General features: G+C 43.2%; 1 protein-coding gene across 1 annotated transcript; it reads left to right on the forward strand.

The window, feature by feature from the left end:
* On the forward strand, positions 1-12,492 carry rorca (RAR-related orphan receptor C a). Its single transcript, XM_063466053.1, has 10 exons — positions 1-275; positions 5,537-5,622; positions 5,747-5,888; positions 6,006-6,446; positions 6,574-6,695; positions 7,364-7,496; positions 8,069-8,176; positions 8,347-8,457; positions 9,191-9,303; positions 9,426-12,492. Exons 1-10 carry the CDS (start codon positions 269-271, stop codon positions 9,585-9,587), a joined length of 1,425 nt encoding a protein of 474 aa, XP_063322123.1. The 5' UTR covers positions 1-268; the 3' UTR covers positions 9,588-12,492.
* The last annotated feature ends 1,999 nt before the right edge of the window (positions 12,493-14,491 follow it).

Consider the following 14,491-nt stretch of genomic DNA (forward strand, 5'->3'; position numbering starts at 1 on the left):
ACGCGCCGAAACTAGGTTAGAGCGAACCGCGCAGCAGAGAGGAGCAGAGCGCAGAGCAGGCCTGGAGTTTCCCGCAAACAGAACGCACATAGCGGAGGCGTGCTGTCACACACTTGCCGGTTACGGATCCATATGAGGAGTCGTTGTTGTGACGGTTTCCAGCGGCTCCGGTGTGGAGCGAGTAAGTGCGCGTTGCTGTCACAGTTCCTTGGCTTCATTTCCACACGGACATTTATGACCCCAACAGTCGGTTAGACCCACGGCAGACATGAGAGGTGAGGTTTCTTTTCTTACTGTAAAAAAACGTGACTTTTGGGTGTATTTGCGTGTTTGTTCGTGCGCCGGCGGCCGCAGAAAGTTTCCGACTACGCGCAGCTGATCGGATGTGAAGTTACCAGCTGTCACTTCAAAGACTTCCAGGCTCGTTTGTACACTTTTGACACAAAGAGTGAAGAATATAATTTTAAAAAGAGGGTCGTGTTAAACATAGATTATGGCCGTGAGCGCGGATCCGAGCAGGGATTCGTGCCCGTGATTAGAGGAAATCTAATCGGCGAGCGGCTTCGGTTATGTAAGAGGCAGGGAGGAGGAGGAGAGCGGAGTGATTCGTGGCTGCACGAAAACCTGCAGCCAGGATTGTTTACGTTATTTCCAGCGTCAGCTCTCAGTGATTATTAACCTTCCTACTGTTTATACTTACAGACACGCTTTAGAAGTAGTTTTACTGTTGACAGCTTAGAGCTGCCTGCTGTGTGATACATCTCTGGTTTACTAAAAATAATAATAATAATGATAATAATATGGAGGTTGTTTGAGTTTCTCTTTTGTCCCGGTGTTTCTTGTAATTCATAAATCAGAGAGTTTTGTGTTTTCAGACTCGGTTTTTCTGTGAAAGAGAGAGAGGAGGTGCTCCATTGACCTAGTTCTGTCATTGAGGATTACGGCGCGTGCGTGAGTGCGCGTGCGTGTACACCGATACCGTTGTCAGACTGATAAAACAGTCGATCATTTCCTTCAGGGATGTTTTCATCGGGTGGGAGCTGAGCTGGGACAGCCTACTGTCTTTAAAGCTTCAGTTTTCTTCAAAGTTGTGCTGCAGATAAAATAATGGGACACAAACGTGTCTCCTCCTCTCATGTGCATGTTGTGTTTGGAGTTGACTTTGCCAGTTTTAAATGGCTTTTGTGATGCTGGACCATCATGCACACCGCTGTGACAGGCAGGATATGGGCACAGCAGGGTTACAAGACACAGCCACTCACAACACAAATGTAAGCTAGATCTTAAAGTGCACTTGAATTTGGCCTTTTCCAGAGTCATGAGTGTAACTGAGTTTGAGGCGGGTGGGTGCAGAGAGTTGCATACTCGGTGCCACTGCATTTGAGCTCAGTTACCCACCCCCCGCCCCCCAATCAAAGGCACGGTGGCAGTAAAGAGGGACGCCGTCTCTGCTGTCCAAGGACACTGCTGTGCTGAGCTCAGCATCAAAGCCACTATCTGTGGGCTGTGCAGCCTTGGGGAAGTTCACAGCAAGTTACTGTATGTGTCAAGGTGCCCTTTGTGTCTGACAACTGCATGCTAAGATTCCAGTCCTCTTATCTAAAGCTTTAACTCTTCGTGTAACCTGCAGGCTGCTGTGTGAGCACAGTGTGACAGCTCTGTGTGTGTTATGACTGCACTTCATTCTGCAGTCATTGTGTTAAAAATATCATTTTGTTCTCTTTAACATTTGTTTAGAGTAAGAAGTATCATAATCCATTGTCATTTGATAGGTGTGCTAACACACGATAAGCATTTCTGTGAAAGCAGATAGCAGACATGCGAACAGACGTAAAGAGATTTTAATTCAAGGTGACTGTGATTGTTTCTGCACAGTCCTGAATTTGTTCCTGCTGTTTGCAGCAGCACGCACGATTACATGCTGGGAAGTGAATTCCTCAGTCCGTCTTTGCTTGTGTTGCAGAGGCCCACTTGGGTTTGAGCTTGGAGTAGCGCACACACACACACACACACAGCCAGCTGAATGCACTTTATCTTTTCTGATCAATGGTGCGGGATTACAGAGGCCCGCTTTCTCGGCAGACGCAGCACTGTGCTCAGCATATAATTATTTAATACAAGGCAAACAAAAAAGTAGAATGAAGGCGTGCAAATATTTATACTAAGGCAATCACTTTAAATTTTTAATTGTTAGCAGTGTAATACAGCCAGTGTAAAAACGTGAAGAGAAACACCCTTTTAATCTGGCGAGGCTGACGTGTGCAGACAGGCTTGTGTACGGCACATTGTGTATATGCACTGACGTGGCTGGCTTCCAGTTATAGGCTGGTTATACTTCAAGCCAGATGTGTCTCATTGTATTTGTCTGAAAATCTGAGATAATTAGAAGAAAAAGTGTACTGTGGGAGTGTGATATCCTCTGTGTGCAATAACATGTTTCATTTCACCACAGATCAATCTATTACGCTTGCAGCACATTTTTAAAATGTTCGGGGTTAGTGTCAGGCCACGCTGGGCTGTCTGTGCTCTGTAGGTAGGTCAGTGGGAGGAGAAGAAGAGAAAAGGCAATCATTACTCCTCACCTACCGAAGCTGTACAGAAAACAGGTGGCCACTGGGGCCCTCAATGGGAAACCTGTAGAAAGTGGGTAATTGAATAACCTGGCTGCAGCAAGCTCTTCAATGGCAACCAGTCCTCATGCTATGTTCCACCATACCATATGCCGTGCTATACCACGCATGCCCCGGATACCCGTTCGATTATGGGTTAAGTATACAATATGTCAGGTAAATGTAAAGTCTAGGGCAAATAGGACCTTGGACAGTATTTGATTAGCTGGGATAAGAGGGCAAAGTCTGCCTCGCTCACTGTTTACAGCGCTGACAAAGAAAGAAGTGTTAAGTAACTGGCACAGAAGGGACGTTTACATGAAAACCTCTTTGAATCTGAAGGTTTCAAAGGCCGTAAACCTGATGGAAGAATAATTTTTTGAATTGGAGGTTCCAACAGGTAGCACAGCCACAGGTAGCACAGCCTGTGAGGTAGAAGTTTACATATTTGAGCTCGATCAAGCTTCAGTTATACAGCTGGTGTCAGCTAGTACTGAAGCCACTGATCACTGAGCTAATATTAGGTTCTAATTTGATTGTGTCTAAAAACACACAGATTTCTGGGCTTAAACATACAATCTGGCATTGAAACAAAGAGGAGTTTCTTTGTTTGGTCCTGGAACAAAAATGAATGCTCACAAATAAACAGGGCGAGAATAAAGACGCTCTTGTTCAGACCCGTCCTGCACAGCAACATGTTTACGAATCACAGCAGAGTGTGTTAGCCTTTAGGGCCCAACATGATTAATCTACAGGCTGGTATTTACACAAAATCAAGTGTACTTATGTGCAGCATTTTAGTTTATGCAACATTTATTGGTTTATTTGGCAAAGAGCCCATGAGAGCAGGGGAAATCTCTGCACAGCCACTCTGCACCAGGGTAAAAATAGATTTATGGCCAAGCTCAAAGTCAGATACGATTTCACTCAAACACCTGACATGCTGTAACAAGTTAAGACCTACTATTTGCTGCGTCTGCCTGCGTTTTACTGTACGACATGCTGCTGGTAATAAGTTGGATATTTGTGTCTTCAGTCTAGTCTCCTTCTATAATCAAATGTTACACCCTTGTCTTTCTAAACCAGAAGCAGGAATCCACCCCGCCTGTACTTAAAGACAGAGTCAGATCTGATTCCACCTTAAAACCTGCCAGAAGCAGGATTGTGTTCCTTGCAGGCTGCCAGCGCAGGCGCCTCCCCTCCACTGAATGGGAAACTGTGTCAGTGGAGCAGCTCCTGTTTGCTGAGCTTGGCTGTGCCGCTCAGCTGACTGGCAGGTGAGGCTGCGAGTCACAGGCGAGGCTTCTCCCTCAAAAGCCAATAGGAGCGCAGGAGGGTGTGGGACTTTCGTCACACTGTTGCCGGGACAACCACCTTTGAATGAGTTAGTTCGTGGAATGCGGCCAGATGCAGTTATATAACAGGCTGAAGGGCGGGGTAAGGCTCTGAGGGGGGAGCGATAAAGGGAGCAGTGGAGAATGGGACTTTTTTTTTTTCCATTGCCTTTTATTTATTTATATCCCACACTTACGTTTCAGTGTCTAGCTCGTTCTAGATCACCGAGATCCTTAAAGATATGTCACCTGTGCTGCACACAAAACTTCTCTATAAGGCGAAAATAAGGGGAAATTAATGAGGCCATAAGTCAAGATTTGCAGGATGTCAGTCACCGATCCGTCTAATTTAGCCTCAGTGTGTGACGCAGGTCTCTCCCCACGCAGAGTGACTCATGAAATTTATTGGTTGTGAGTGGTTTAAATCAGCCCCTTCAGAAAACAGCAATTTTCTCAAAAGCTCTGAAGACCAGTTAAATCCTTTTGTGTGATTTACTGGTTACCTAATGCCCCGTGTGACCCAGCAAAAGTGGTTTAGTGGATTGTTTGGTGCGGCTGAGAGCCCTAGAAAAATGAGATTTTGCACACAGCATACACGGCGACAGTCAGCGTGGCAGTAATAGCTGCTGTTAACCCGCTAACATTGTGTTCAACCTGGAGGAAAAGCTACAGAGCAAGAAAGAGCTGTGAAACTTTATAACCCAGGGCCTCAGCTAATGCAATTGACCTGCTATTCTGGGCTCGAAGGAGGCCCGGCTACTTAGATAAACAACATAATGAAAAGAACAGCCTGTTCCTCGGTAAGAAGGCTCAGGCTTTCAGTGAACTCCACGGGTGTACTGTGTACGTTTCTTTTGTGTTCTTTCTTCTCCTCCTAACATAATCACAAACGTGTCTCATCTTCATTCGCTGCATTTCAAATATCGTGCCGCAAAGATGATGTGATGCCAGTTTCTGTGAGGAAAAGTGCACCAAAAAGTCTCCTATGCACAGCCGCCACTCGATCTCAAAAAGCTGAGCGTTATGTCAGCCTGGAGTAAAGACCTGAGAATACCTGCATTCAGCATGACTGCCCTAAAAAGCAGACGCTGATGTTCCTGTAAGTGGAGCAGTGATACTGCAGAGTAACCGACTCTATAACTCCCTTATACAAACCTCTGTTCTGGGTTTTCTGCAGAGGATTTAATCCACTTTCAGTTTCACTGAAACTTACTGATATTTTTATTATAAATGTGACCAATTTGATTTTGCCAGTAAAATCATAAAGAAAAAAAATGCTTCTGACAGTTAAAAGCAGATATAAATAACTGATCAACTCTTGTTTTAATAAAAGGTCCAAAAAATATTGGGAGACGCCACGAGCAGAGCGACAGGTTTGCTGAAAACAAGTTAATGTTTCAGGCATCGCCCACGCTGAGAGATTTTAACGATGAACGAGTGATGGATTACGTCCTTTTAACGTTTTGTCTTTTATGTGTACTCTGTATAAATTGTATCATCTGTCTGTTATTGTCATATTTGTTCTGATGAATCTGTACCTGTGAATGTGGCTTTCATAGTTTCTCGTTTTTCTGCTCTCGTCTCTCTCTGCAGCTCAAATAGAAGTGATTCCCTGTAAAATCTGTGGGGACAAATCATCAGGGATTCACTATGGTGTCATCACCTGTGAAGGCTGCAAGGTGAGCAGCATTCATCAGCAGTTGGTTTAAAAACAGGAAGAGCTGATCTTTAGAAAGTGTCGATGCTCCTCGGCGTGAATAGTGTTTTGTCAGATGCGCTCATCACGTCTGCTTTTGCTTGCAGGGTTTCTTTCGGCGCAGCCAGCAGAACAATGCCATGTACTCGTGCTCGCGACAGAGGAACTGCCTAATCGACCGGACCAACCGTAACCGCTGTCAGCACTGCAGGCTGCAGAAGTGTCTCGCTCTCGGCATGAGCCGCGATGGTGAGTTCGCTTACAAGATCTGTATTTAATTAACTCCAGTTTTCGCCCATCACAGTGGTGAGACACTAACACTTGTTTTACCGAGACCTTTAAATGTTTTGTTTTTCCCCGCCCCAGCTGTAAAGTTTGGTCGAATGTCCAAAAAGCAGCGTGACAGCCTGTACGCAGAGGTCCAGAAGCACCAGCAGTCCCAGGAGTGCGGAGGGATCGGTGCCCGCGAGGAGAAGAGCGACACGGCTGACCATGGCCGTACCTACAGGAGAGGCTCCAGCGCCACGCTCAGCGATCTGGACGACATCACGACGCTGCCGGACGGGCTGCTTTTTGACCTGCCGCTGACCCCGGAGGATGGCGGAGGAGACTACTGTAACCTGGATATGATGGGAGGAAGTGCAGGCAGCGGCTCCTCCTCGCAGAGCTCCCCAGAGCAGACCAGCTTGGACTTTGGTGACGGAAACCACAGCATCAAGCATGAGTACCAGCTGCTGCATGACTCTGGACTCTTCTCACACGCCATCTTCAACCCGCTGCCTGACGGCTGCTCCCTGCTCGAGATAGGTCAGCATCAAACCCTCTAATAAGACGTTGTAATTGCTGATGATGTGCTTCATGAATATTAAAAACCTCTCGAATGCTCTTGCAAATCTAAAAACAGAAACTAAAGTAAGACTTTCTTTTGGTTCAGAGCGCGTTGGCCAGAATGTGGTCAAGTCCCACATCGAGACAAACCAGTACACCTCGGAGGAGCTCAAGAGAATGGCATGGACCTTGTACAGCCCAGAAGAGACCCGCTCATACCAGACCAAGGTAAACTTTAGACAGATTATTGCTGACAAATTTGCTTCTGACCTAAACGAGTGCAGAGTTGTTTTTGAGGGGTTTTTTTGTTGCTGCTGCGAGTCCAACTGTAAACTTGCAGAAGCAGAAGTTGGTGAAACTGTGAAACAGAGTAACACAACACAGCCAGTATCGTGCGCACCACTTCAGCTGCCGTTGTGCGTTTACATTGTTTTCCCTGGAAATCAGTCACACGTCCTCCATGCAAATTGTGAAAGTCAGCGAGCAACTGTTTGTTGAGAAACAGTGAGACTTCATGACTTTATAATTAGGTAATCAGATAAAGTGGGACAAAAATGTTGTGCAGTGTGATTCCAGCTTGTTAATCCTACTCTGTAAACTCACACTGTCCTTTACAAGGTTATCAAAGGAATGCTTTCAGTTTTTACAAAGCGCAGAAATCAGAGGTACGACTTGTTGGAATGTTCCTTTCTTCGTTGTCGCTTTAATCTGAACATTCGTACAGGAAGGCCACAGATGGAAGCCGCAGATTCACACGAGATGCGTGAAATACTTTTAAACACACTGTAGGACCGAAAAAAAAAAACCAAAAACTGGAACCATGCCAAACAACTTGTTTAATGTCTCATGTGTTGCGGTAATCTGATGGCCTTCCTGTGTTTGTCTTTCTCTTGCAGTCAGCTGAGGCGATGTGGCAACAGTGCGCCGTTCACATCACCAATGCAATCCAGTATGTGGTGGAGTTTGCTAAGCGCATCTCTGGCTTCATGGACCTCTGTCAGAATGATCAGATTATCCTCCTCAAAGCAGGTCAGTACATGACACACACACACACACACCCATTTCAAACTTATTTGTTTTCTATTCTTGATTTTATTTTTATTTTAGCTGTCTCAGATTAGAACATCGCAGCTCAAAGTGGTTTCATTGCATTATAAATCAATATAATTTATGTGTAGTTTTGTGTAAATCTAAATCTTCACCTTTGTGTGGTGTTGTTGTTGTTGTGTGGCAGCTGAAACAATAACTCACAGGTTTTGAGTTGCAGCCAAATGTACTTTGTGTCTTCATTTAAAGAGGTGTTGATAAAATGTTCACACCCCGCATAAAAGTTAGGAACGCTTTGCAGGCCCATAAAGGAGCTGTTAGTGCAGCGGAGGAGGCAAGACTGCATGTTTGAGAAATTAGTAGAGCATCTTTACTGGAATTGTTGTTGTTGTTGTTGTTGTTATTAATGTGTCAGTCACATGTGGGATTATTTGAAAAATGAAATAAACCAAACATGTAACCATGGTAACTGGTTTTATTGTCTTTGATCTCTGCTTCGATAACAGCTCAGTATGAATGTGTTTATCCTGAATGGCTTTTTTTTGTGTCAACAGGCTGCATGGACATCCTGCTCATCCGCATGTGTCGGGCCTACAACCCCATCAATAATACAATGCTCTTTGATGGAAAATTCTCCACTCCTCAGCTTTTCAAAGCTCTTGGTGAGTCCACACGTTTACGGTCCCTTCCTGGCTTGCTAGTTTTCTCTCCAAACAACTTTTATGAAGGGAAGAGCTGAGGATTTTAGGTCATTTTTAAATGGTTTACCATTCTCATCACAGCCACTAGATTTTTGTTCTGATGCCATTTTTTTCCCTCTCTGTCCCCGAAGGCTGTGACGACCTTGTGAATGCGGTGTTTGACTTGGCTAAAAGCCTGAGCCGTATACAGATGTCTGACGAGGAGATTGCTCTTTTCAGTGCTGCTGTGCTGCTCTCGCCAGGTGAGATGACAGGAAATCACCCACTCACACATGCTAAACTGGCGTAACTGATATTCTGTGCGTCCGAGTACCACCTTGATGCTCTGGTTTTGTTTTTCTAATGCACGTAGAAGGGTCATTACCGGTTTTCTGCCTGGGATCTGTAAACTTGTAAACCTTTTTATTGGGGATTGATTGCTTGATTGATTTGAAGCTTCCCTTTTTTTTACCTTAAAAATGAATGAACCTGTTCAGATGTCCTACAAGTGTAGCATAAGAAATGTCTGCATGCTGGTTTTGAACAGGTTTCAATGCAGTTCAAATTTACCTCACAGTACTAGCGCTCACAAGATATTTATAAACCCTATAATTTGCTAAATGTTCTGGCACAAGCTGAAAACTACTGTTGGCCTCTTACCAAAGCATACTATTGATGAAAGAATGATTCATCTTCACCCCTATCTTGCAGCCCGCCTACATCATCATTGCATCATAGTATAAAAGTGAAACTGAAACCATGGCGACTGTAGTTAAATTGTGGATGTTTAACAGTCAGTAAAAGCTCACATGTTTTGGAAAAAGGTGTGCAGTCCTGTAAAACACAAACAGTTATATATATACTTTTTTTTTTATAGCAAAACAATATAAAACTACTTATAAAAAACATCATGTTTTGTTTATATGTAGTTACACATTTAAAACTTACTGGGTTCAGATTCAAACAATGACCCGATGTGACTGCCTTCTCTTTCAGACCGACCCTGGCTGACGGATGTTCAGAAGATCCAGAAGTTGCAGGAGAAGGTTTACGTGGCTCTACAGCGCTGCTTACAGCGACAGGGAGCATCAGAGGAGAAACTGGCTAAGGTACAAAGCCTGCTGCAGCTCCTGTATCACCATTATTTTGGTTAAAAAACCCTAATATTTTAACATTTACTGGAAGTTGTGTCCACTTTAAATCTTTAATCTTTTCTACATTTCTCTTCTAGATGGTGTCTAAGCTTCCCACGATGAGGTCCATTTGCAACCTTCACATTGACAAACTGGAGTTTTTCCGTCTGGTTCACCCAGAGACGGCGTATACGTTCCCTCCTCTGTATAGGGAGGTTTTTGGCAGTGAAATCACCTTCCCAGACTCCACAGAGGGCTAGGGCTATTTAGCTAAGTGCTGTGAGTCAAATAGTGACACTGAGGTGCAGGGAGAGGAAGATTCAAATGTGGCAACCAGCTGAAGGAACACCAGCCAGCAGCTCAATGACAATCCTGCATGCTACGCTTTAGCGCACACTCCTCTCACCTCTGGCTCTCACTGCTCTGCGAGCCAGTCCTTTAAACCTAACACGACAGGAAGTGCTGCTGGGTAATCCGTGCACTTTACCTCCTTTTAGGGAGTTAAAGGAACTATTCAAAAGTAGCCTACGCTCTTTGTATTCTCAAAATTATTTTTCTATAAGACCTTAAACCTCTTGTTAGGTTGAGTTCTTTTCTAATAAATTGGACTCTCGCCGCTCTCACAGTTCCTGTAAGCTATTGTTGAATGTACCCCCCGTTCCCTGAACCATTCAGCACAGCCCTGCGCTTGATATAGAATGTACATACCTAAAATCCTCACCTACTTTGTGGAGATTTGCAGTAACGATGCCTGTTTCCGTTGTCAGTCTAGTAACTGTCAATTGTTTCTTTAAGTATTTTTGGTAGCACCCATATTTTTTCAGTTTTCTAACATATGAACAAACTGTTTAAAGGGACCATGATCAAACTCTCGAGCAGACAGAGTTTTTAAACTGTGTGGGTCATGGGCGGACATTTAGCGTTTCTGTTGCCAAGCACTTGGAAAGTCTTGCGCACAGAGCACAAAACTTAGCATTTACGCTGAAAATGTCGTAGGTATTTTTATGAGCACACCCTCAGACACTGACGTAAGTGATCTCTCTATTTTTTTAATCTAATCAGTGACCTCAGTCCTATTACCTTTTCCCTTTGCGAATGCCACTTAGAGAGACGCACACAGAGCTATTGTGGGTCTTTCAGAGAGAGACAGGCTGTTGCTGAGATGTAAAAATGTAAACTAGCACTTACGAGTCCTCCTTAGAATCAAAAAATGACCTCTGGGCACGAGATGTTATGGGTTCGCGCTCATGCTAAACCAGTGAGAAACACTAAATAAACCCTCCCGCTGTAGATGAGCTGTATCGCAAAGGTGCTCAGAGTCCAGCCCCCGAGAGGTTATCGTGCCCCCCGGAGGATTCCCTCCTTACTGTCGCCACCCACAGGTTCAAAAGACATGGGATTAAAGAAAGCTCTTGAATGTGACAATTAGTGCATCACCACCAGTATGGTTGGAGGAGGAGATAGGTGGATGGTGGTGTTAGAAGATTTCCTTTCTGCTCAGGTCCTCGCCGCTGAGGGGTCGGGCAGGTGTTCTGATCAGAGAATTCACCCTTTTGTTTCTTGTTCTCCACTCCTTTACTACCTCACCCTTTTCAAACACTACATGGCACAGCAAAGGGTTGACAGAGCCATCAGCTACCCCCCTGAGTTATTATTTCTGCTTCGTATTAGAAATCAGCAATTAGTGCTAAAATCTGAACACCAGTGCTAACTGTTTCAAAATGTACTGTGTTTTTGCTTAAAACTGGACAGGAAATGAGTGCAAATGACCTGCTGGATGTGCTTGCCCTGAGGACATCCTCTCCGATTGTCAGAGCAACTCATGCCTTTAGGTCGAGGAAGCCCGAGATAGATACAGATCTATCTTAAATCCTGGAGACGCACTCTGCAGACAGAGGGCGTGTCTTCATAGCTGGGGAATGTATTGGACTTGTGTAGAAACAAAGGAGTATCCATTCTGCCAATATCCTAAAAAGGCTGTGAAGAAATTGTAATTCTAAGTTCTATCTCGAGCATTTTTTAAGACAATCACACGACAGATGTTGGATGTCTGCTTTTGTGTAAAAATGTAACCCAGGTTTGCTCTGCACTGCTGGGACAGTGCTCTTCGCCATACACTATATTTTGTCAGATATTAGGAAGGGGGTGTTACTGTTGTCTTGGTACTTAAGACAGAGGCATTGTGGGATTGTGCAATGTTGTCTTTCCCATCGTTCTCAGTACATTGAGCTGTTTTTTGCCGTGTACTATAGCTAATATTTTCATAAGCACTTTGACTAAGTTGACCTTGCGGCACAACAAGTAACGCTATTTATAATGTAATGTACCAAATACACAGCCACCTTCTTTTCAGATCGGCTGAAAATGGCCGAATGGCATTTAGAGATTGTAACAAAGTGCAATACTTTGTGCGTCGAGCCTGAAAACGCTAGACGCGCTAACTTCATAAGATTGAGTATATTTTGTGAGCTTGCAGGCCTAAAGTCTGTCCGGGGGGGCAGTAGTTACGCTCTGCACTCGCTTTTCTGTTTAGAGTCACTCAGGGAGATAGCTGGGCTCTCTGTCCTACAGTGTCTGCAGTCAGTCTAGCTAGCAAGACACCTTGCACCAACATAGAAGACCTTTAAACCTTGATCACTGTGTACAGTACATGTTCTTGTGAATGTTTGATTACAGAAGTATCAAAGATTTTTACCCCTGTCTAATATCATTATTGCAAAACGTTTTTTTGAGTTTGTAGATTAAATAGGATATATATAAATATATATATATATATCTACATATAAATATAAAAGATGGATTATAATCTCGGATTCTTGTGTTGGTTTTGTTGTGATCTTTCATTTCTCAATTTTTATCCTTTTATGTACTTGTTTCTCATCGGTTTAGTGTCCTTTTGTCTTGGAGAGATGTAATTCTATTTTTTTTAAAGAGCGTTTTTAAACATGTCGCCCTAAACTTTCTCTTTTGTCATGATCCTTCTGTTTATTATATTTTCACTCTATTTTAAGATTATAACTATGAAATCAATATAGATTTTAATATGGAATAATTTATGACATGTCATGAATATAAAGCCCATTAGGGTTTAACACAGTGAAGTGTTATTGCACAATGGTGATACTATATGTGGATTTAAGAATGTAATAAAAGTGTTTTTGCAATTAAAAAGAAAGTTTGTTGTGGCTTTGTGTTTTGGTGACAAGTTGCTGGTAAGAAAATTGCTTCTTTGTTAGGTTTTTGGTTGGGTTGGTTGTTGGGTGGCTTAACAAACTAAACATTCTTCTGAAAATGCTCAGGTCCAAGGACTGGACTCAAAGTAGCCGATGTGGAAAGAGAAGCTTTGAAAGCCGTGCAGAGGGCTGGAGAACTACAGCTGAAGACCAGTTTAAAAACTTTTAAAAAAGAAAGTCAACCTCCTTGGAAGCAAAATATAAAGCAAAGTGCAATAATGTTTAAGAGGCATCTCCTCAGCTGTGTTTCATGAGCTGGAAGACACTGGAAAATACACTGTTCTGTATTTTGTAGAGTAGGTGATGGAAAATGATGAAAACGTGCACCACCAACAACTGATATAATGCAGAGCTTTAAATAATTGCCCAGGGTCTAATGTAGGCTGTAGCTCAGAGGGCACGACCAACACACCAAACGTGCAGCAGAGAAATCATTAACAATTCCAACTTTCCAGTTATCTGTGCTTATATTTTTGTCACATCTTAATTCATGTTACTCTCTGTCAGTCAAGCCTGTCCCGCCTGCAACTTGTCCGAAAGCTACAAGGCTCCTGACGGGTACCAGAGAGAGTATTACTCGGATACTTCCATCTTTACATTGGCTGCCAGTTAAGTACAGAGTCGATTTCAAGGTTCTGTTATTTGTTTTTAAAGCTCTCCAACGCTTGGCTCCGGGTTACATTTCAGATCTCTTAGCCCGCATTAACCACTCGAACTCTGCGGCCTTCCGGTCAGATGATTTTACTGGTCCCACGCTCCCAAATAAAATCTAAAGGTGACAGTTTCTTCGCCGCTGCTCCTCCGAGACTCTGGAACAGACTTACCTCTTTTACAAAGTCCTCCTCCTATTTGTAAATCTTTAAATCAAACCTCATTATTTTCACAGGGTTTCAGATCACTTTTGAAATCGGCTGCTGGTCTATTCTGTCCTAGATGGATTATGTATGCATGTGTATATGTATATATGTATTCATGTCTATGTGTGGTCCTGTGTGTGTGTGTGTGTGTGTGTGTGTGTGTGTGTGTGTGTGTGTGTGTGTGTGTGTGTGTGTGTGTGTGTGTGTACGGGTTCGTACTATCTTGGTGGGGACCAAAATCTGACTTTTACTATCCTGGTGGGGACTTTCTGCACCGTGGGGACCAAAATTCAGGTCCCCTCGGGGTTGAAAGCAATTTTCACACTCAAAATGCGGTTTTACTGTCAGGGTTACAATTAGGTTATGGTTAGGTTTAGGGTAAGGGTTAGGGTTAGGCATTCATTTTTAATGGTTAGGGTTAGGGTAAGGGGCTAGGGAAAGCATTATGTCAATGGGATGTCCCCACGATGATAGCAAACCAGACATGTGTGTGTGTGTGTGTGTGTGTGTGCACATATATGCATGAATAGATGTTGTAAAAAAAATTTTTTATCTCATTTATTTTAATTCTTTCTTTTATTTTGACTACATTGTCCCTCTGTTCAGCACTTTGGACAGCACTTAATGTCTTTTAAATGTGCTATACAAGTAAAGCTGACTTGAATAGAATGCATCCCGGTACAATCATGGAAATGTATAGCAAATCAGAAGTACTTGTGTTTGAATCATAAACAAATTTAAATGTTTTTGAGATTTGGTAGTAGCTTTGTAAACTTACTGCATGTTTTTTTAAACAGACACATTATTTTTCCTCATTTGGTTTTATAAATATTTTATATCCCACTGAATGTAAAATCCTTCAGAGCGTCTTTAGTACATTTTGAAACTCCTGGTTTATTTCCTAATCTCAGGTTCTACCTCGAGGAAATTGTAGTTTTTAGACATAAATATACAGAATTTACTTAAAATTGTGTGTAATGTATGTGATCAAATTACACCCGACCAGAGCACTAGCAGCCTGCGTTTTCCTGCTCCATCCAGCAGGGGGCAGTGTTCGCCAACAAAACATCCGCA

Source organism: Pelmatolapia mariae, linkage group LG23 (genome assembly GCF_036321145.2).
Source record: "Pelmatolapia mariae isolate MD_Pm_ZW linkage group LG23, Pm_UMD_F_2, whole genome shotgun sequence".
Taxonomy (NCBI): Eukaryota; Metazoa; Chordata; class Actinopteri; order Cichliformes; family Cichlidae; genus Pelmatolapia; species Pelmatolapia mariae.

Excerpts from the sequence above, each read along its gene's own strand:
- rorca (XM_063466053.1), top strand. Across the intron at positions 7,497-8,068 it reads GATTATCCTCCTCAAAGCAG|GCTGCATGGACATCCTGCTC; the intron begins GTCAGTACATGA and ends TTGTGTCAACAG. Across the intron at positions 8,177-8,346 it reads TCAGCTTTTCAAAGCTCTTG|GCTGTGACGACCTTGTGAAT; the intron begins GTGAGTCCACAC and ends CTGTCCCCGAAG.